This window comes from Pelophylax lessonae, assembly GCF_965119305.1.
Source record: "Pelophylax lessonae genome assembly, chromosome: 1".
NCBI classification, from domain to species: domain Eukaryota; kingdom Metazoa; phylum Chordata; class Amphibia; order Anura; family Ranidae; genus Pelophylax; species Pelophylax lessonae.
Window position 1 is genome coordinate 773,151,301 of NC_138768.1, and position 24,015 is coordinate 773,175,315.

Sequence of the window (24,015 nt, forward strand, 5' to 3'; positions counted from 1 at the left end):
TGTTTTTGGGTTTAGATACGCTGTAAACTGCCTATATGCCTAAGATGAGCATCTCCTGGTCTGGCTGGATCAGGCGATCTTCTCACATCAATGAGAACAGCAGACCACATCCCCCAAAAAACTGTATTCAAGAGGAAAGATCACTCAGATAGGTGGGAAATCTCCAGATAAATGAATAATTCCTGCACAATGTCGGTAGCCATCTTCATCACAATACTGTTAGCCAGGATTGTACAGGATATGCATTTGGTTGTTTAAAAAGTTCTACATGTTTGTTTTATATGCAGCTTGTCAGCAGAACCAGTAAGCTCCAAGTAATGCAATTGTAGTATAAGAGGTGTTTATTTTGTTGTTGTTGTGTTTTTTTTTTTTTTTTTTTTGGTTGAATTCCAAGAATTTAGCAACTTTGTAAAAAGTGCAAGCATACTATGAGTTAAGGCAAACAAAGTGCATGCCACCTCCTGGAGTTCTCTATAAATTACATCTGACGGGTTTATGGCACTTCTGGAGGAAGCACTTGAGGCTCTGAGAGGAGAGAAGCACACACGTCCGCACCCTCCTCTGCTGCCCATTCACAGAAGCCTTTGTATTTTTTTGAATGAGTTCACATAATACAAAGGCATCTGTGATTGGGCAGGAGGAGGGAAGGCAGGCTCATAGCAGCTGCATTGATTATGCACTTGAAAGAGCTGAGACCAGAGCATCCAGTTTCCGAGCTTCGGAAGCTATCTCCCTAACTCATAGTATGCCTGCGTTTTTTTTACAAAGTTACTAAATTCCTGTAGTTCGACTTTAGGGCAACCCTTTCCCCCTAATTAATAAGTATTTTGGGCTAATCATTATTATCAGGCAGTGCTTTCATACACCTCTTGAGGTTTAACTGTTTGTAACCTGGCAAGATAAAGCATATGAAAACCCAAGAACATAATTTTAACCTTCTCACCCAGCCCTGGCATCCCTTTAATACGCTTGAGGGGTGGGAAGGGTCAGCGATTAATGTGACCACTGCGATGGGCTGTAACAGTGGACACATGAGTAGGAGCCGGTCCTGCTGGCTCACAGTTTTTAAACAGGGCCAAGAGCTGTCTTGAGCTGTCTGACAGTTCGGTCTCTGCTTGCAGTGCAGAGACATTGGCAGCGCAGTGGTGTGTGTGTGTGTGTGTAGTCCTCAGATATACCTATGAACAATGTAACTGATAAGACTGCAGCACAGGAAGCGCACCAGATTTTTGGTAAGGTCAATAGGTGTTTTTTTTTTTTTTTTTTTTTTACGGGTTCTATTAATTGTGTCCTTCCCAGACCAAAAGGGACCAAATGAGAGACATTTACTATTAGGGTTTACATATACTTACGGCTTGAGATCCATACAGGGAATACAATATATCAGTTCTTATGTCTGTTTTTGACCAGTCCATCCCAAACTTTGATTGGTAATCTGATAACCCATGCTTGTGTTGGGGTGGTATATCAAATGTAGCCTCCCTTCTGTCTCTTGAATACAGAAAGCCTGTAAAAAGAATGATAAAAATAAAAAATGTCAGTGTTAAATAGTTTCTCTTAGTTGTCTGTTAGATTCAAAGCGGCCTTAAAAACGTAAATCTGATTGGTGGAAGGCCTTATCACTTGCTTCAGGAACTACACATCCAGTTATTCTGTGAGGTGCTCTCTGGATCCGGCCACAGTGACTTGGAGGACTTAGCTTAAGATAAACTGACCAGCCTTTGATAGCACAGCTTCAGTGTTTGCTGTGTAGCATTAGCATTGTTGCCTGGAATTACTATTTTACATACGTTTCTAGAAGCATAAAAATTGTTGATGGAATAAAAATATGGGGATACCTAACAAATGAACCTCTTTGTGTTTTTGTTTAGGCTGGAAGAATTGGCAGAGATCTGTGCCAAGTATGATATTCCACACATTGTGAATAATGCTTACGGTGTTCAGTCTTCAAAATGTATGCATCTTATCCAGCAGGTATTGCCGCTAATGGGATTATTATTAGGTGTGGCACACCAGTACATTTCACCTGTATACAGAAAAAGTGTGTTTTCATGAATACTCATTCTTATTGAATTTAAATAGATTTTCTAGGTGTAAACTAAATTCAGTCCTGCTGGAGCCCTCGCCATGTTTGCATATTTAAAGCTATTTTAGTGCAAGTACAGCAATGAATCAGAGGAGAAAGGGATTGGAAGGATTCAATGGAATGGTCTCCAGCAATTCAGTTTTGGCTCACCTTAATCTAGAGAGGCTGTTTGAGTAAAACAAGATATTCAAATTTGAATGTATAATAACTTTGCATGTATGCAATATTCTGTACCTATCAGGGAGTGTTTGTATACATGAAAATGTTAGAATTTTCACATTTGCAGATCTGTTTAAAAGTATAGGCACCCCCACTTAAATAATGTTTTGCTGACTTTCTCTAAAAATGTCTGATGAAAGGGAAGGCATTTACTTGTACGTTGTGGCATACGTCACATGCATAATATGCACACCTAATGCCTCTGAGCTCCTAAAGCTTTCTGCAAAAAGCATGAACTAGTCCAGCTTTCACTCTGCAATGGACATTTCATTTTGTGAATTAACAAACCTACGATGAAAAATGTATTCCCATGAATGGAATAGTGAAATGGTAAAAAATAGAGACTAGTATCAGGTGCTGCTTTATGGGAATCCTCCATATGTGGTTTATTATCTTGTGTGAGGAGATATGATACTATGTGACATCCTTTTAATGATGGTTTATGTATGTCATTAAATATTTAATGACATACAGTATAGTACGTAAGCCATTGTTTGTGTAATTTCTGAATAACATTAAGTTATTAATGGATGGATGTGTTGCTGCTGGCCATCTATCAGTCTAATTAGTGTTATGTACTGTTGTTTCAACTGCTAGCCATGGCTCCTTTAGTGTGATGTACCCTTAGGCCCCTTTCACACAATCCGGTCCGTCAGGCAGACTCCGTTTATCTCAGCGGGGGATTGATCCACCAATCCCCTACTGAGCAGGCGGATGACAGCTCTATCTCCGCGCTGTGTGCCGAGATAGAGCTGTCAGGTCCACCTGTTCTCTATGGGGGAATCAGATGTGAACTGACCATCTGTCCGTTCTCATCCGATCCCATCTGATCGCTGGACGGATGGAAAATAGGGTTTCCATCTGTCCAGATTTGACGGATCGGATGTCAGTGGACATGTCTCCGCTGACATCCGATGCCCCATAGAGATACATGGAGTGTCCGTTGAGATCCGTCAAAAAACTGACAGGCGGATCTGAACGGTCCGCCTGCGTGAAAGAGGCCTTACTTTCTCTCCAGCTGAAAATCATTACCAAACAGGAACCCAGTGCAAGTATCCAACAGTAATACAGACAGAAATTAGTAAAGTAGAAGTCTAGAATCCCTTTCACATTTTTTTTCTGTTTGTGTTCCTGTTGCAGACTTCCTGTATGGTAAAATCTTTATCAACAAGTAGGCAAGTGAAAGGAGACTTTCTGATGGAGGCCTGGGTAGCTCTACAAACCGGACACTGATTCTAATCCTTCCCTACTTTATTTAAAACTATTAAATTGATTTTGGCTTGAACTTTAACCCGTAGTTGTAGTAAACAAACTTAAAAATTAATTTCACACTTACTGTTAAATTGTGGTGTTCAACAGCCCCTCCCAAAAAAAACCCATAAAATGTGCTGCTTGTTTGCAATTTGGGACCCCTTTCAGTTGATTCATTGCGGTTTTAGTTTTGATTTTGTTAGCTAAAGTAGTGTAAAGGTGGACTCTACAGCAGTGTTTCCACAACCTTTTTTCAGTCAACACACCCTTTAAAAATGATGGACCGTCTCGAGGCACCCCATTCTAAAATGTAAAAACTATTCTAATAGTTTTACATAATGCAGCAACATCCACAAGTTCAAGCAGGACTCCCAACATTAGAGGTTATTTATTCTTCCAAAGAAAATACACTTTTGCAAACTGGCACTGATTAGTATTCCAATATTTCTCTTCTCCCTCAGTTTTTGTGCATCACTCAGCTAATGTGGCCCCCAACGCTGATGGAGAGAGGCGGGGGACGGTCAAACATGGATGCTATGCAGGCGACTTGACATCCTGCTTATCAACTGATGACGCCATTGGTCATTAGGACTCCGGCAGCTAGAAGGGTGTAATGGTGCACAATGAGAACTTGTGGCTTTGTGTAACTAAAAGGCAGGCTTCATCCACATGCCAGCTTATATACAATTTTTGGGCACCCCTGAAGGAACCTCAAGGTTCCCAAGGGTGCCTGGGCACCCTGGTCAAAAGGCTGCTCTACAGTACACCTGAACCAGGAGGTAAAGTTTGCTGCGTAAACCTGTCTAGGAAGTAATTTTGCCGATGTGCACATAATTATGAAGAAGAGCCATAAACTTGGACCGAGACGCACAGGAATATGCAGTCCCCCATTAAAATCTCAATCAGGATTAGGAGTCTGCAATTGAACAGACAAGGAGTCACTGCTCAAGGTGGTGTAATTGCCTAATGACTCACACAGGTGCATGCCCCGGCTCACCTCCGTGAAAACTTGATAAAAGAAAAGGAATTGGCAGCACTCCAGGTTGAGTCCAAATCCAGGTTTATTGACTGGACATCCAAATATGACAATCGTGACAAGGTAGACGCGTTTCACACACTGACTGTGTGCTTAATCATTACTTTAGAAAAATTATTAGTATTGATATTCATATTCAAAACTTGCGTGTTGGCCTGCGGGATGGATAGCGTTTTTCTTCCTCCGTATCTCTTGCGGCCCCGCCGTGTCCTTTTGCGTTTCTGTTCCTGTCCCTCCTGCGGGGTCTGCGTTTGCCTACCCCGTTTTTTGAAGTAGTAATTGTAGCTGGGCCCGCCAATTCACCTCTAGTAGTTGACCCCGATGGAGATGAATCAGAGTCCGTGTTAGCTGTAGTGTAGTCCATAGACTCCGATTCAGGATCTGTAAAGCTAACACGTTTGGGGGTGCTCCCCATAGGCTGGAAGGATCCACGGTGTTGTCGCCTCCTTTTCCATACATAGATGTTATTCGTTTCATAGTCTATCTTGTCCCGTAGCATTTTTTCTTTTTTTCCTGAGATGATCTCCTTTTCAAAACGATTCAATTTCTCATTTAAACGTGCATCAAGCTCGGCAAAAGTTGTCACATCTTGTGATGGTTTCAATGCTTCCTGCAAATCAGTTATCTCCTCTTTACTCTTTTCAGTTATCTCCTCATTACTTAATGATTAAGCACACAGTCAGTGTGTGAAACGCGTCTACCTTGTCACGATTGTCATATTTGGATGTCCAGTCAATAAACCTGGATTTTGACTCAACCTGGAGTGCTGCCAATTCCTTTTCTTTTATCAGGTTTTCACGGAGGCGAGCCGGGGCATGCACCTGTGTGAGTCATTAGGCAATTACACCACCTTGAGCAGTGACTCCTTGTCTGTTCAATTGCAATACCTCGCAGCACACTAGCTCGGTGGTGAGCCCATCCCATCCATCGATCGCCTTACTTTGTTTGAACCGACCTATGATGGCTACATTGGATACATCACAGGGTAATAGTAGGACATTTCGTCTGCTGAAAGATAATCCACTGAGAACTAATACCAGTAATACCCTGAATGATACCACTAATGGAGACAAAGGATCGGTGGGAACGCTATTCCACAAGCTTGAGAAGTCCATGACAAAAGAAATTCGAGCATATTGGGAGATTAGTTCTCTCTCTGAGTATTTGACTAACAAACAGATACCTCGGGGATTGAGAATAAAAAAGTTCCCAATTTTTGAATTTATCAGGATTAGGAGTCTAACAGGAATTTATAAAGTGTAAAAAATGAAAGAGTATAATTATTACAAAGGCAGCTTCATGTTATTACAAAATTGTACAAGGTTTCAATACATGAACATGCATTGATGCAATTGTTTGAACCCGAGAGGACTTTTAATTTCACAGCCTTCCATGCTGCTGCTTCACAGCTACATTTAATCAGAGCCCTCATGTACCTACCTGCTACCCAGAGCAGGCACCCTCTGGATCTGACCACACTGCTAATCCCCTGTTCTTTCTATATGTGACAAGTGGCAGGTTCTATGCTAAGCTAAGGCACTGCTATGTTTGCTATTGGTCCTATACCTGGCCTACACCTTCACTCTGCTTGTAGGAAAATTTTTAATAGGTTTTGAAACCCAAATGGATATTCTGGGAAAGGGTTAGGCTTTTATTGTGAAGGAGGTTAAAGATGTAGCAAACTTAAAATAACAAAATTCCCCCTGCGATGTAAAGGCATAATGTGCTAGTATGAATTGCATACTAGCACATCATGAAAGGCTTACCTTGAAACAAAGCGCTCCAGCGGTGCACTGTCACTGCTGCAGAGGCTTCCATCCTCACCCCGTCTTCCTTCCAGGTTCACGGGCATGACTGGCCGAGCCATGGTGACGTCACCAGCTGCTGCTCACTAGAATATCTCCCAAATGGTGCACGTTTAGGAGATATTCATTAATCCTTCAGGTAAGCTTTTTATAAGCTTGCCTATAGGTAAAAAAATGAAAAAGTACAGTTTACTACCACTTTAAGGTAAGACAGCATCTATAGATATTACAAAGCTCCTAGAACAGAACTACTAAGAAAATGCAGAGGCAACTGCTCCTGAATCAGTGATGTCAGTGGCCCCTACCATCTCTGGACTCGTATTGCATTATGTACAGAATAAAAGGGTAGTTACAGTTTGTAAGGTTGAATAAAGATACAAGTCCAGGGATAGGCAACCTTAAAGAGGTGTAGATCTACCTGAACAACATGGTAGCAGTCAAAGATCATGGACACAATGTTGCCGAGTGTCGCCTCCTTACACCTGATTTAAACCTAATTGCCGTACTATCATGTCCCAATCCCGTGCATTTCACGGCAATCATGGGTTTAAAATATGTACAATTAGCGTCGCTTCCTGTGTAATAAACTATTGATCAAATAATTAGTAACCAAAAAACATCACAATATATATAGACTTTTCAGTTGCCGCCATACACTAGTAATTCCACCCCACCAAAAATCATATAATGTGCTTAATCCAGTCTAGCGCTACTGACCCAAAAAACATTCACATTAACAAGTGGAAAACTAAAGAGCACATTGGTGGATCATATTACCAAAAGACTGTAGGTTATTTATGTTTTTGCAATTTTGGATGTAATATACACTGTATGAATACCACTGGATATAGAAATGTTTTTTTTATGTCCGTAGCGCTACACTGGATTAAACACAATCCTGGGTTTAAATCAGGTGGTGAGGAGGCAACATATCGCCTCCTCGCCACCTGTCAAACACACTCAGATTGCTTTTTAGAGGAGCAGCAGTGCCTGCTGCCCTTGTGAATGAGCCCTTAGTTGCATTCGGCAGCGGCACATTTAGGGCTCGTTCACTCGTAAAGTCAGAGGGCGGTAAAACCCTGCTGTTGAGTCGCGGCTTTACTGCCCCCAGTCTCTACCCCCCTTAAGCTGCTGAGGTAGCAGCCAACGGTATACGCATGCCGTAGCAGGAATTAAGCCCCCTGTTTCTTTTGGTGGGTGTTACCGCCTGCTAATCACAGCCCATTTCAAGTAAATGGGGCCACTCTGCACTCCACTCTCTGCTCTGCGCTCACTGGAGTGCTGGGCTGTGGAGGGGGCGGGAGCGGCTAGCTCAGGCTCTCAGCAGCTCGCTGAGAGGTTGAGCTGGGTGCCAGTCCAGGCATGTGGGCAGATCCTGACCTCATTGTCACAAACGTCTGCCGACAACGGGCTTCGGTCTGCTGAAAACGGGTCACAGAAGTGCAAAATGGATTGCACTCCTGTGATCCACAGAAGTACAGCTAAATGAGCTTTGCCTGTACTTCTCCTTTTTAAGCCACTTTTTTCAAGAACTGCCATGATGAAGCAACTCTTACTTTACATTAATGTTTCTGTTCTTTTATCTGTCAGTGGCCTGTCGAAAAATTTGGTCAAGGGCTACATGATTAAGTTGGAAGGTTTTGATATAAAATATAAAGGGAGGCCAAGTTGAAACAATTAACCCAAGTCCTCAGTGTTTTTACACGAGACTTGCATACATTTTTGCTATGATGTTAAAGTGGGGTTCCAGCTGTTTTATGTGTTTATTAAAAATCAGCAGCTACACTGTAGCTGTTGACTTTTAAACACACACTTACCTGTCCCACAATCCAGCGATGCAGCTGCCCGAACACTCGGTTCTCTCCCTCTCCTGTCCCCCTCCTCTCCCTGGCGCTGGCATCACAAGTGAGGGCACCCAGCTGTGACATGTGTGAGTCAGGCTGCGTGCCCTAAATGGCCGGGCAATCTTCTGGGAGAGCTGCATGATTCATCGTTAAAAAAAATCTCGATCTTGATTCACCCCCCACGATCTTAAAACGGCATTTCCTCGATTCATTCAGAGCACAGCTGCTCTCTGCTCACTCCTAGCTGTCAAACATTTGCTGAAGGCTTTTTTTTTTTTTTTATCAACTTCGCTAAGACTGGGAGATAATGCAGTGTTTAACAATGTATCATTTCATTATTTTAGATCAAATTAATTTACTTCCATCTGTAAAGGAGAGCAGTTTAACCACGTAAAGACTAAGCCTTTTTCTGTCTTTTGTTGCTTACAATCAGTATTTCTTTTTCGTTCATTGACGGACACAGCTCTTGATCTTCATAACCATTGGGCTTTACTGCCCCCTACAGGAGTAGGACACCTAGGAGTAGGTGCCTGTTTCTGCTGGGTGGTGAATATGGTGGGGTTCTCTCCCTCTCTGCTGAGGATCGCTTGGTGCTTTGTGCCTGGTGACTGGGTGGTGCTGCCAGCGCAGTGGGGGTTGTCCCTTGCAGGGTTTTACACCTTTTTTGTGGGGATCCCCTGGTGACTCATGGAGTCTTTGGAGCACATTTACTGTTCCCCCTCTGTGAGGCTGTGGGGTTCTCCGGGTCCCAACCATCCATCAATGCACTGACAACGGTCCTGGAGTCATTTGTGGGTCACTGCTGGGTCTGCAACTATGTGCCCGGAATCCTCTGATAGTGAGGTTGATTCCTCCACATCTGCAACCGTGCACGAAAAGGTGCTGGTGGACACACTGATTGTATCTTTGTGTGAGACCTTAAAGATGGAGGACGCAGCTGCGACGGGGGCGCAGGTTCCCTTTGGCACTCACAAGCCATCCAGAGTGGCAAAGGTGTTTCCTTTCCCCCGCCTATTTTGACAAAATTGTAGTTGGAGTGGAGTCGACCAAAGCATCCCCTTGGGGTCCCTAAGCAATTTTCTAGTCGTTACCCCCTATGAGGAGTCCCTTATTAAGAAGTGGACTGTTCCACCAGTGGTGGACCCTCTGGTTTCCAGATTGAACACGGCAACCATGATTTTCTTCTTGCTGATAGCTTGGCTTCACATAGGTGTCTTCTAATTGTTACTGTACTCACAGGTAACTTTAGACCTTCTTTTATCACCCTGGAGCTGATCCTTGGCTGAGTCTTTACCATTTTGGCTATATTTCGATCTATTTGAATGGTAGTTTGCTGTATTCTTCCATGTCGTTTTGGTTGCCATTACCACCCAGCGACTATATACGTCGCTCGTTTTACGCTAAATACCGGGGTTATGGCAGCAGATAGCTGCCATAACCCCCCCCAGTATATTTTTTAAACGGCGGGCGGTCGGCTTTCAGATAAGGGTGGTCCCAGCGGCAGATTCGCTGCGGGATCACCCTTACGGTACGGCAGAAGAGGTGCCCCCCTCCCGCCACGTCCCGGCCATTTTCCTCGCTTACCGGACTGATCCCTACACCTCAGTGACAGGAAGTCGAGTGAGGGCAAGATGGCCCCCACCCGCCTCTATGGTCTTGAAGGACCTGAGCGACGTCAAACATGTAGTTGTGAGGTCTGAGGTCCTGTCATACCTATTTCTATTACAAGGGATGTTTACATCTTCTATATATTTACTTGTTAGCAAGTAAATGTATCATTTCCTATCTATTTATTTATGAATGACCTCACTAATTAAAACTCCATACAGCTATTATTTTGAACCCACCTCTTTCAATTAATGATTCAATTACAGTACATAGAATCAGCAGCATGCATGTCATGACTGTTGGGTCTGTTGGTTTTCTATTACTCTACTACACATACTAGTAAATTATTTGCCATGTAGAAATCTAATTTATGCCAAAAACAGTGATTGATCTGGTTAAGTGATGTTGAACTGCTATTATTTTGAACACAACTGTATATATTTACGGTATAGATTTTTTTTTTTTGTTTAACTGGTAATAGTTGCCACATAGACACCCTGGGGTTGATTTACTAAAACCGAGGATTGCAAAGTCTGGTGCACCTCTGCTCACAGTAATGTAACTTTGCATATACAGTTTCTGGCCGATCCCCCCTGCAACCTGGAAATCATGGAAGTAGACACCACTACTCCAGTGATCTCTAATTGTATCCAGGTTCTGTGCCTGTACAGCCCCGCTCCATTCTCAACACAGGGGGTCAGCCACTTAACAAGTGCGCTGCTCCTGTGCAAAGTTGCAAACCTCCTGTGTTCAGAATGCAGCAGGGGACCTGCTCGGCGCAGGACCCGAAAGCAAATGGAGATGGTGTCTACTTCAGGGATTTCCAGATTCCAGGGGCATTGGCCAGATACGGTATACTATATAGTTCCATTCGTCCAAGCTGGACTAAGAGCCCTTTCACACTGAAGTTTTTCAAGCGCTTTGGCGTTTTAAAAAAAAAAAAATTTAAATTAAAATCAATGAATGCTTTCACACTAGGGCGGTGTGCTGGCAGTGCGATGAAAAAATGCAGCATCTTTGGCGCATGTTTGGAGAGCTAAAAATGTGCCTCAAAAATGCTCTATTGAAATGAATGAGAAGCACCCGAAAAGCACCTGGAAAAGAGATTTCAAAGCGCCTAAAAATGTTTTTTGAAGAAGTTTTTTTGAGTCCCATGTCCTTTTAAAAAGCGAATGCCTGAAAATCGCTCAGCGTTTATCGGCAGTTTAGAAACGCCTCAATTTGAAAGGGCTCTAATGTAACTGTGTATAAAATATTCATACATGGAATTCCTTTATTTTCCACTGTTTTTTGTCTGTAATAATTATAAATTAAAAAAAAAAAATCTATCTCACAAAAGTGAGTACACCCCTCAAATTTTTGTAAATATTTTATTATATCTTTTCATGTGACAACACTGAAGAAATTACTTTTCTACAATGTAAAGTAGTGATTGTACAGCTTGTATAACAGTGTACATTTGCTGTCCTCTCAAAATAACTCAACACACAGCCATTAATGTCTAAACCGCTGAAATCAAAAGTGAATACACCCCTACGTTTAAATGTCCAAATTGGGCCCAAAGTGTCAATATTTTGTGTGGCCACCATTATTTTCCAGCACTGCTCTTGGGCATGGAGTTTACCAGAGCTTAACAGGTTGCCACAGGAGTCCTCTTCCACTCCTCCATGACGACATCACGTAGCTGGTGGTTGTTAGAAACTTTGCGCTCCTCCACCTTCTGTTTGAAGATGCACCACAGATGCTCAATAGGGTTTAGGTCTGGAGACATGCTTGGCCAGTCCATCGCCTTTACCCTCAGCTTCTTTAGCAAGGCAGTGGTTGGTCTTGGAGCTGTGTTTGGGGTTGTTATCATGTTGGAATAATACTGTCCTGTGGCCAAGTCTCCGAAGGGTGGGGGATCATGTTTCAGTATGTCACAGTACATGTTGGCATTCATGGTTCCCTCAATGAACTGTAGCTCCCCAGTGAAAGCAGCACTCATACAGCCCCAGACCATGACACTCCAACACACTTGTCTTTGTATTCCTCATCTGGATGCTGCCACACGCGCTTGACACCATCTGAACCAAATACGTTTATCTTGGTCTCATCAGGCCAAAGGACATGGTTCCAGTAATCCATGTCCTAAGTCTGCTTGTCTTCAGCAAACTGTTTGTGGGCTTTCTTGTGCATCATCTTTAGAAGAGGCTTCATTCTGGGATGACAACCATGCAGACCGATTTGATGGAGTGTGCGGCGTATGGTCTGAGGACTAACAGGCTGACCCCCCCCCCCCCTCACCCCTTCAACCTCTGAGAGTGAGGGTGATGACACCTATTTAACACACCTGCTCCCCATTCACTCCTGAGACCTTGTAACACTAATGAGTCGCATGACACCGGGGAGGGAAAATGGCTAATTGGGCCCAATTTGGACATTTACACTTAGGGGTGTGCTCACTTTTGTTGCCAGCAGTTTAAACAATAATGGCTGTGTGTTGAGTTATTTTGATGGGATAGCAAATTTACACTGTTATACAAGCTGTACACTCAATACTTTATATTGTAGCAAAGTGTCAATTCTTTAGTGTTGCCACATGAAAAGATATAATAAAATATTTTCAAAAATGTGAGTGGTGTACTCCCTTTTGTGAGATACGGTGTGTGTATATATATGTATGTGTGTGTGTGTAATATAGATATATAATATGTATGTGTATATATAATTATTTTTTTTTATGTACTATTTTCTATAAATAGAGTCTTAATTTCTATTTTTGATTTCCAGGGAGCTCGTAAAGGAAGAATAGACGCTTTTGTGCAGAGCTTAGACAAGAATTTCATGGTTCCAGTAGGGGGAGCTGTTATCGCTGGTTTCAGCAATTCCTTTCTGGAGGAAATTAGCAAAATGTACCCAGGGAGAGCATCTGCCTCTCCATCTCTGGATGTCCTAATAACACTGCTGTCACTTGGTGCAAGTGGATATAAGAATCTCTTGACAGAAAGGAAGGTAAGCTGTTGTGCTAGAGAAAAAAGAAGGTCTGTTTAAATCTGAAGAGGTTAATTGAAGTTTGTATAAATGTCAGTCTGTAAATGCTGAGAGATTTAACCCAGTTGCTGCTATGGGTATTCCGGTCTCCTGGAAACTGCCTGCCTGTGCCTTTGTGTCTGATTTAGGAACACTTTGCTTTTCTGATCGAACAAGTGTTCCAGGCCAGCAAAAAGCAAGCATCATACTAGAAATGCTGCAATAACCCATACAGAATGGCTAACCGTATATGTGTGTGTATGTATATATGTATGTATATATGTATATATGTATGTATGTATGTGTGTATATATGTATGTATGTGTGTGTGTGTGTATATATATATATATATATATATATATATATATATATATATATATATATATATATATATATATATATATATATATATATATATATATATATATATATATATATATATATATATATATATATATATATATATATATATATAATATAATATAATGTGTCACAGTATGTTTCACTAAAAGCAAGCTTGGTGGATATGTTTTTATAAAGTGCGCAGTGCACCATTTTAAAGGATATATGATGCAGCATTTTTGTAACTCTTACCTTCTAATGAATAAAATAATACACAGGGATCACTGTAACTTTTGTCAAGAGTTTCTCATCTAAAGGAGGAATGGAGTGTGTCATGGCTGCGAAAACCCTTCTCATTATCCCAGACAAAAACAAAGTCTGTGAGAAGACTGCACTTTGATCTTCGCTAAAAGGCCAAGAAGTGATCCTTGAACAAAACTAAAGCCTAGAACACACTGCCCGAATATTGGGCGCTTTAAGACTCCATTCACACTAATATGACTTGTCAGGTGACTTGGTCAGCCTGACAAGTCGCAGACTGTCGCGGTCCATTGTGTAGTACAGGAACGGTTCTAATAGGAGCGACACAAGTTGCTCCGACTTAGAAAAAGGTTCCTGTACTACTTCGGGGCGACCTCGGAGCGACTTGCATAGACATTCATTTTATGAAGTCCGTGCAAGTCGCGCCGAAGTCGCGCTGCAAGCGACTTCACAGGTCGCCCCCGAAGTCGTGCCGCTGCAGTGTGAATGCGGTGTAATAGAAACTGGCTGACGATTAGCCCGCGTGTATTGCAGCCGGGCCGATAGAAGCCGGCCTGTCGATGGGGGCATGGCTGAAAAAGGTCTGTCGATCGGCATTAGATCAGAGAGCATTGACCAGAGTGTTTTGGCGGTGGCGTCCTCCTGTCGGAACACAATAGCTCAGTGGGAAAGATCGCCATACTAATAATACCTGCTGGGTTGAATGAAAAAAAAAAAAAACTAGTACTGTGTACTTGGCTTAATATAAATATGCACAGTGGCTAAAGTACAGGTCAACATAGCGATTGGGTGCTACATGCAGGGTTCAGCTGCACTTGATATATTTCAAGTTGGCAGCTTGGGGGGGGGGGGGGGTTACACAAACTGTGCAAGCACAATATCATTGTAGATGCAAGAAATGTCCACAGTGGGGTAAAGCTAGGTGGTCTTGTGTACCATATCACTGTGTGTGTGCAATCTAAATACTGTACATAGAGATGGCTACCAGGACTGCTTTTTTTCAGTACATCTTGATTAGAATTGAAGACAAGTATGTAAATGAATACACATTTAAGCTGGCCATACATTATACAACTTATTCAATTTCCTTTAGATTTACCTTCAACAATGTAGTACAAGGGCCTGCCTGATTGCATACTAATTGAAAGGGTTTAGCTTTGACCTCATTGTATATGGTTTTGGTAAATCTAAAGGAAAATAGAATAATGTATGACCAGCCTTAGAAATGTAATGGTGGCTTTCCACAGGCAATTTAAATTCCATGTTAATCATATATAGTTTTTTTGGCATGGTAATATATTGGGCTGTGGTTCAATGTCCATTGAGTGAGTGGTACACATGAGAAATAACTTTTTGAATAGCTGATCCAAAATATGGTGCTTGTAGTCCTCTTGATTTGTTTGGCATAATGAGGAGTTTCTCAATGCCTGACCAAGGCAGGCATGTGCTCCGATTTCTTTTTTGAAATAAATCTAACACTTTTGTGTAATTGAAAGCCAGTAGCTGAGTGCCTAGTGACGTGTAACGTGTATGTATTGGCAAAATGTAAAAAACACATAATTGGCCCAGATCTCTAATACACTCCCATTAACCCATGGTATGTCAGCAACCGCTGAAAAATAACGGACGATCTTACCAGGAATTAAGTTGTTGCTAACATTTTGTATTAGAGTGACTGCATTGCCACTGCTGCCGTTAAAGAATTACTAAAGCATTGGCATGTTATAAATGTTACATTGGTCCAGCTTGCGCCAATTTAACCTTGTATATACCATACCTGGCCAATGACCCGAAAGATGGAAATCACTGAAGTAGACACAGATACTCCAATGATCTCCACTTGTTTCCGGGTTCCATTCTGAGTGGCCTGGCTTGATGCATTGTGAATACGGGAAGTTGGCTGCTCAGCAGCAAAGCGGATGTATGTAGACTTTTTATGTGGGCAGTGAGCTGGAAATGAATGTATGTTATATCGTACAATTTGTTACCAGGATAAGTGACCATAAAGAAGCAGAACTTCTGACCTTTTGCCCAGGTTCACACTGGGGGCCGTTTTGAAATCGTGCGAGTTGGGCTGACTCAAGCCGGCATTTCACTCTGACTTTGGGGGTGATTTAACAGAAATCTGTGTGGGTTCCTTCACAGATGTCTATGGAAATCGCCCTGAAAAATTGCCAAAAGTAGTACAGAAATTACTTTTGGGAATTGGCGCGGTGCCACAAAGTTGGTGTCGCACCAATTGGGACAGTGACATTGCCAGCAGTTGCCTCCGATTTGACATATCAAATTGGACCAATGTGAGAGGGGGCTTAGATTTAGTCGACACAGTGAATTCACACATACTGCGATCAGCGTCTTACTGCATTGTAAAACGCCTGTCACCACAAGAATACACTGGTAAGAGGGGTTTCCTTTTGTGTCCCATGCATTTTATCGCAGCTCACCACTCTGAATCGCATGGCAATGTACAGAACTGCAGCGCATCACACTGCTGTTACTGCCATGAATGAAGTGTAAGTTTTGTGCACTTCACATAAAGTGTGCACCAAAAAAACGGAGCCATGTGATGTGCTGAATCTCACAGCGCGCAGCTCTCCGTTGCAGTGTAAAATGGAGCCTTTATGATATTGGATATGTATAAATGTTTGCACACAACTTTCAGGATGCATTATTCCAATTGAATCCAAATAGAAAAAAATGTGAATCTTTGAGGCGTCCCGCGATTTGCAATGATTTCCGGATCGCGGGCAGAATCGCGGTGATTCTGCCCTGATCCGCTGCGGTCACATATGAACGTAGCCTGAAAGTGTGTTTGTGAAAATTATTTATGTATAAGTTTTAAATCTAATAAGCTGGCTATAGATGGGTAGAATGCAAAACAAAAATTCTTATGAAATTCGTATGAAAATTTTCAGAATGTTCAAAATTTGTTTAAACAGTTTTTTGTTTGCTTTTAACATTTAGGCTCCATTCACACCTGGGCGTTTGAGTGTTTTTCAGCTCCAAAAACGCTAAAAAAACGTTCCAAAACGCCCAACAAGTAAAACCCCATTCATTTAAATGGCCCCTGTTCACATCTGAGCGTTTTGCAAAACGCCTGTAGCTGAAAAAAGTACATGAGCTTCTTTTTGGGCTCAGCGTTTTTGATAGATGTCAATGCCTGCCTCCAAAAACGCCTGAAAATCGCGGTAAAAATCGCAGTAAAACGCTACGCTCAAGTGTGAATGCAGCCTTAATTTTGGAATGAAGGATTTTACTGAACAAAAACCATACACTGCTAGAAATGTATTTTCAAGTTTTCTTCTCACTGTGGTCAAAAACAAACATTGATTTGACCCACTAAAATTTAGTGGCAGATGGCTTGGAGTTCTCAATTTGATTGCAAGTGTGCTGATCAGCAAGCTCATAGTCCATTCACACTGCCTAAAGCTCTGTAGCAGTAAGCCCTACAGGGGTACAGGCCACAGAGCTGCAGATGGTGTGTACATGAGCTTGGCATTGTACCGGTGATCCACTGGTCGCGGTTGCAAAACTCTGTAGGCTCCTATGGGGGGGGGGGGGGACACTTTTTTTGTTTTTTTTTTTTTCCTGCAAAAATATGTGCATTTTTTTTTTCCACAAAAAATTAACTTCGCCTTTAGGACCAGGGCCTTTATATGCAAGACAGGATAATTGTTGATTATTAAGAATATCATTGTGTAATATTAAAAAAATGCAAGATTTTTTATTCTTTTCGGGGTCGGGCTGCTGGAGAGACACCATTTGCTCTGTTTGCGGTACTCTAGTTTAGGTTCCCAAATATGGGTCTGAGTTGATATATTATTGGCTATTGGAGGGAGCCCATTGGTTTCTTCTTCTGGGGAAAGAGGGTCCCCCTCTGGTCTCCCTGGATCCGGTAACCTGCCCGAGTCCTCGTCACACTATCCTTAAAGTTGGGTATTATCCACGGGTATGTAAGGGGAATAAAGGTCTCACATAGGGTAGTACCGTCTGATAATTGTTTATTAGATCAATAAACAATTATCAGACAGTACTACCCTATGTGAGACCTTTATTCCCCTTACATACCCGTGGATAATACCCAATTTTAAGGATAGTGTGACGAGGACTCGGGCAGGTTACCGCATAGCACTCGTGTCCATAGGACCATCCAGGGAGACCAGAGGGGGACCTAGGATATTACCTATCTAAGGCTCGGTACCCATGTAGGGGTGATTTACTCTGATGAGTGCGGTCCAGGGGGTGCGGGGAGCACGGAGTGATCACCTGAGTTCTGGCACCTTTACAGGAATATTTAAAAGCACCTGCACAGAAGTCACCTTTTTCCTGAAGATTGTTATTGCACTATTTTTCTATTTTTCTATGGACTATTTATTATTTAATTATTTATGGACTATTTATTGATGTGAGGTTCTGGAATTGCTGCTATATTTATTTATTTATGGTGGTTCTAAGTATTTATATTTCATATACCCACTGTGAGGGTCAAATTATTCCCTGCTGGCATTTTTAGTACTTAGTACATTTTTAGTATAGTACACTTGGAGTTAGCATTATCCCATAACCACTCTTATCCAATTTATCACATGTCACCACTGATTTATTTTCTATTTGTGTGTTACCAATTTATGATCAGTTGTGTCATCATCATACTATTTTCTTGATTTTCACCATTTCTATATTACACCTCGTTGGATATTACTTTTGTATACCCGGCATCACGTTTCAAATATAGGCACCTACCTTTTACCTACTCATATCACCTGAGTTTAATAATTATATATTACTACATTATTTTAATCCTCTTATATCAATTGAGTTTATTCATTATATATTATTATTATTAGGTACACAATACAAGTACGTTGCACTTTGGCACTTTATATACCAGTCACTTGTGATTTATATTAATTCACGTATTTATATTAATCTGTACCTTTTAATTGGATACATATTGCACTTCATCCACCACTTTTAATTAATTTTTTACACCTTGACACTTTTGTAAGATATTTATTGAGTGGTAAGAACAAATTGGCAGCGCCACACTCCTTCCCATATTGAACCCTAAATTTTCTATATATCTTCGGAATATAGTTTGAAGGGGGCTGCAGCCAACATTCACTAATCAACTTGATATATCCTAAGCGTGGATTTCTTCACATACATTAGATCAAATGGTAATCATTAAAAGTGCTGTGCAGTAAGTGCTATATTAATATATCCAGTGATAAATAAATTCATTCATATTCATAAGATATATAACAACACACATGATAATCATCATAAATAAAAATAAAAAGTGATCGCGATATCAATAGAAATAGTGAATGATTCTAAAAATTGATGAGAAGGTGATGTATGATCCCAATCGCCAGTGCTGTGAAAATAGTTGAAACAATATGACAGCTTGTCAGATGTCACCTCCACTCTTGTGACCACCCCCCCCATTAAATGTGACCTCGCAATTAAGCTTGGTCTAAAAAAAGCTGGTATACCCTCACAGGGTGATGGTGGATGGTTTCCTTAATTCTTCTTTTAATCCAAGCTCCCAGTGTTAGATATATAGCTCCAGCGGCTCTCACATATGGGGAGAAACCTAAAACCATGCTGCAAATAATGTATAGTAAAATAGGCTTTATTAAAAAATGTAAATTCACTCACATGCAGTTGGTGCTTGAGAGCACCGATCTAGCCCAGACGGAAATATAATGATGGTATATGTGTATATGAGCGCAGACCCTGTTCAGTGGGATCCGTTCCAGCGTACCTGCCACTGTGGAGTACTCCAATCACTGACACTTGCCTGGCCCCTCCCCTTGGTTTAGATCAAAGCATATTTATGTGTTAGAATGACCCAGTCAAAGTCCAGACCTCAATCCAATTGAGAATCTGTGGCAAGACTTGAGAATTGCTGTTCAGACGCTCTCCATCCAATCTTGACAGAGCTTGAGCTATTTTGCAAAGAAGAATGGGCAAAAATTTCAGTCTCTAAATGTGCGAAGCTGGTAAAGACATCCCCAAAAAGACTTGCAGCTGTAATTTCAGAGAAAGGTGGTTCTACAAAGTATTGACTCAGGGGGGCTGAATACAAATACACGCCACACTTTTCAGATATTTATTTGTAAAACATTTTGAAAACCATTTATCATTTTTCTTCCACTTGACAATTATGTGCCACTTTGTATTGGTCACTTAAAATCCCAATAAAATACATTGACGTTTTTGGTTGTAACATGACAAAATGTGGAAACTTTCAAGGGGTATGAATACTTTTTCAAAGCACTGTAGCTCTCTTAGGCTTATGCACAGCTGACTTACATGTTCCTCCTCCCTTCCCAAGGACTTTCCTAAGAAGTCGCAGGTATGAAGGAATTATGAAGTCGCAGGTAATGATTTCTGCTGATTGCTTCATGATTGTAGCAGCATCTTTAAAATCTTTGTTTATAGGCTGTGCTTGGGGAGAGGAATGCTTCGGTAAAAAAGCCTTTCATCTTGGAGTTCAGTGTAAACTAAAACAGAATCCTAATATCAGTACCTCATATTTAGAGCCTTTGCAGCTTTGAAATTTCACATATACTGTATAATGTCTTCTTGTTTGGTTAACAATATTCACATCTTTCTGTAATACTTGAGCTCTGTGAACCTTTATTTCTCTTACGTCCTCCGACAGTCGCCGCCTCTTCATATTCGTCACATATGGGGTATTAGACTTTGCTCCGAAGGAGTAGCTAGGCAACAGAATATGTTAACAATAAAGCTTTAACATATCCCACCCTCAAGGGGTGGTCCCCTCAGTCAATACCCTCCTACTTCCTGCAACCATATCTCAGTTTTAATGTCTAGCTTGTCAGGAGTGGCTGGCTCTCTCTGTGCTGGGACTTTTTGTCCCAGACTCTTTCTTCTTTTTGATATTTTGTTTGAGTTTCCTCTCTACCTTTACTTAGCTGTTATTTTTGTCAGCATTAGTTAGTTCTTCGGACGAAGAGGATCATGCGGACTGGGTCTCGGGCTGATCCCCCTGGTCGCAGGTCGTGGGTCAGTGGCTTCCCAGTCTGCCATCGAGCGTTCAGCCAGGTAACGCTCCTGGCACAGTGAACGACCCATCCCTGTTCGGTGCAGGGATGATTGGTGAGGTGGCTACCTCACCGGACGCTGTGCGGTTTCTGAACCGCCATTGTGTGCGTCTTGAATTGCGACTCTCCCTGCCTCATGTGCAGCGGCTTGTTCGCCTGTGCGGGTTCCCCACGCCATGTGAGGTAAGTGTATCTATGTGGGGACCTGTCTGTCTGGGGGGGGTCTCAGTCTGGGACTGTGTAACCTGCCTTTAATCACACTGCTTGTCTCCCTATCTCTCGGCTGCATGCTGTGGGCTGCAAGGGGGGGGGGGAGCTGTATGACACTGAGTATGTCAGGCTGGGCAGTGTGAGGAGCTGTGTGCTGTGGGGCATGTTTTTAATGGCATGTTGGGGCATATACAGCGATCGCTGCGGCGATCTAACATGTATCCATATAATGGGATAATATTGTGTGTGATTTTATGCACTGTGGAGCGGCGATTTCGGCGCCAAACGACGCCATTTTACCGGCGCCCGCTCCGGCCGCATGGTTTACATGCACGGCGGCCATTTTCTTGTAGCCTCCATAGGCTTACATAGAGCGCCCTGGCAGCATCGCTTCCTCTCTCCTGGAAGCACCGATCGAGGCAGCAGCGGAGTCTCCTCAGGTTTTATCCTTCTATTCCTGTGTTCCATTGCCTGTATTCAGTCTGTATATTCCCTGTGGGGGTCTCATTGTGCCTGAGTGTGGTGCGGTGGGCTGCGCTTGCCGCGCTTGCTGTAAGGGGGCAGTTAACCCTTGGTTGTCTGGCATACAGGGGCAATGGATTCTCAGGAGGGCAAGTTTCCCACAGTATTGGTGGAAAGCCAGGGGACCGCTGTTTCCCCCCCAGGGGGGGATTTAGCCACTATTGTGGCTGGCCTTGCTGCACAGGTGCAAATGCTGGTGGCTGCTCAATCTACTAAACGGCCCAGAGTTGCTCTGTCCTCTGATTCTGAGGGTGAAGGTGATGGGGCTGTTCTGGCGGGGACCCCCCTATCGGGGTCCCGCTCCTCTCTTGATCTAGTGGGGTCTGAGGTAGAGGCTGAAGTTGAGGGGGTTGATAATTCTCCCCCTGGCTCGCCTGAAGAGCTTGCAATCATGGATGAGTTGATTGCTTCCATTAAGCAGACGCTACGTTTGCAGGACGAGGTGTGTCCCCCAGCTGCCTTGGCGGCTTATGGGACGCAGAGAAAACGCAGGACGCCGCAGGTTTTTCCCTGCAATGCTGATTTTCAGCGCGCTGTTAAGGACCAATGGCGCGATTTGCGCAAGCCTTTTGCGGTACCAAGTAAATTTAAGCTGCGTTATCCTTTCTCGCCTGCCACTGATGAACGGTGGTGTGTGCCTCCGCCAGTGGATCATGCTATTGCGGTTTTGAACAAAGCCACTGCGATCCCTGCAGAGGGATCCCCTGTTTTCCGTGATGCCACGGATAGGAGACTGGAGTCTCTTGCCCGTCATACTTATTCTGTTACGGGTTCTATGCTTAAGGCTCTGTTTGCTTCTCTCATGGCGGCCCAGGCGATCGCAAGTTGGACGCAGATGCTTAGGCGCGTCCTAGTGGCCGATTCGGCCTCGGCGGCGACCCTGGATATGGTGGATCAGATCCACCAGGGTGTCATGTATCTGTGTGATGCGGACCTGGACCTGATTCCGTTGGCCGCGCGTGTGCACAGCGTGGCGGTGTTGTCTCGCCGCCTGGTTTGGTTGAAATGTTGGTCGGTGGACCAATCTTCACGTAAAACCTTAGCCAATCTGCCTTATGATGGGTCTCGCCTTTTTGGGGAGTCCCTGGATGTGTTGATTAAGGGGATTACCGGGGGTAAGAGCACTCTCTTGCCCCATTTCCCCAAGGCTAAGGGGGCTTCTGGGAAGAAGCATGCTCATTTTCGGCCCCCTCAGGGGTCCTTTCGTGCCTTTCGGCCGCACTACAAGGGCAAACCGTTCAAGGGCCAAGGCTCTCAGAAGAAGCCCTGGTCTGGGAAACAGAAGTCCGGTCAATCCGGACCTGCGGCCCATAACAGTTCGGCCTGAAGGGGCGCCCTCACCCAGTTTTGGGGTGGGGGGACGCTTGCTCGGTTTTCTTCAGCCCTGGTTGGCCCGTGTGAGGGACAGATGGGTTCTGGAAATCGTTCGATCTGGTTACAAGATCGAGTTTCTCTCTCGGCCGGAGAGCAGATTTTTTTTCCCTCAAATCTTCAACTGTCTCCAGAGCGCCTGCGGGATCTGCACCTGGCGGTGCGGGACCTGAGGGCTCAGGGAGTGGTGGTTCCGGTGCCTCATCGGGACAGATTTCGGGGGTTTTATTCCAATCTGTTCACCGTGCCCAGGAAGGAGGGCAAGGTTCGTCCGATTCTGGACTTGAAAGCTCTGAACCGCTCTGTGCGAGTTCGCAAGTTCCGCATGGAATCCCTGCGCTCGGTGGTGGCTGCCCTGGTTCCGGGGGAATTCATGGCCTCCATCGATTTGAAGGATGCGTACCTTCACATCCCCATATTCGAGGGTCATCAGAAGTACCTTCGATTTGCCATTACGGAGGATCACTACCAGTTTGTGGCGTTGCCCTTTGGGCTCGCCTCGGCTCCGCGGGTCTTCACCAAGGTGCTTGCACCGGTTCTGGCATTATTGAGAGCCCAGGGCATTTCTGTCCTGGGGTATCTGGACGACATTCTGGTTCGGTCTGCGACCAGACAGGGTCTGGAGAAGGACCTGTCTGTCACAATGCAAACTCTGCAGGAGTTCGGTTGGACGATAAATGTTCCAAAGTCGACACTGAGTCCGTCGGTTCGTCTCCCCTATCTGGGAATGATACTGGACTCGGTGCAGGCGAAGGTCTTCCTGCCGGAAGACAAACTCAGGACTCTTCAGGAGGAAGTCAGGTCCCTCAGGGACGTTCCACACTCGTCTCTGCGGACGGGTATGAGATGTCTGGGATTGATGGTCTCGGCCTTCGAGGCGATTCCTTTCGCGCAGTTTCACACGCGGGGTCTCCAAGCGGAGATCCTGTCCAGGTGGGACGGGCGACCTCAATCTCTGGATCTTCAGATCTCGTTGAGTCATCGCACCAGGGAAAACCTTCTGTGGTGGCTCCAGTCCCCGTTGGTGTCCGGGGGCAAGTCGTTTCGTCCGATCTCGTGGACGATAATCACCACGGATGCCAGCCTGTCGGGCTGGGGTGGTGTTCTGGGCGTTCTGTCCGCCCAGGGGACCTGGTCGGAGGGGGAGTCTTCCCTTCCGATCAACATTCTGGAATTGCGTGCGATAAGGCTCTGTCTTCATCGCTGGACGGACCGGCTGCAGGGCTGCCCGGTTCGGGTGCAGACGGACAATGCCACGGCGGTGGCCTACATCAACCACCAAGGGGGCACCAGGAGTGCCCGAGCGGCTCGAGAAGTGGCCGACATTCTGTCTTGGGCCGAGACTCATGTCCCGGCGATAACGGCGGTTCACATT

At 43.8% G+C, this 24,015-nt stretch overlaps 1 protein-coding gene across 1 annotated transcript in view; it reads left to right on the plus strand.

Moving 5' to 3' along the window:
* The window catches only part of SEPSECS (Sep (O-phosphoserine) tRNA:Sec (selenocysteine) tRNA synthase), a 120,562-nt gene that overhangs the window by 43,865 nt on the left and 52,682 nt on the right, over window positions 1–24,015 (plus strand). The window contains exons 6-7 of the mRNA XM_082268047.1: window positions 1,872–1,974; window positions 12,619–12,840. Of these exons, the coding sequence (XP_082124173.1) occupies window positions 1,872–1,974; window positions 12,619–12,840 (325 nt within the window). The remainder of the gene's footprint in view (window positions 1–1,871; window positions 1,975–12,618; window positions 12,841–24,015) is intronic.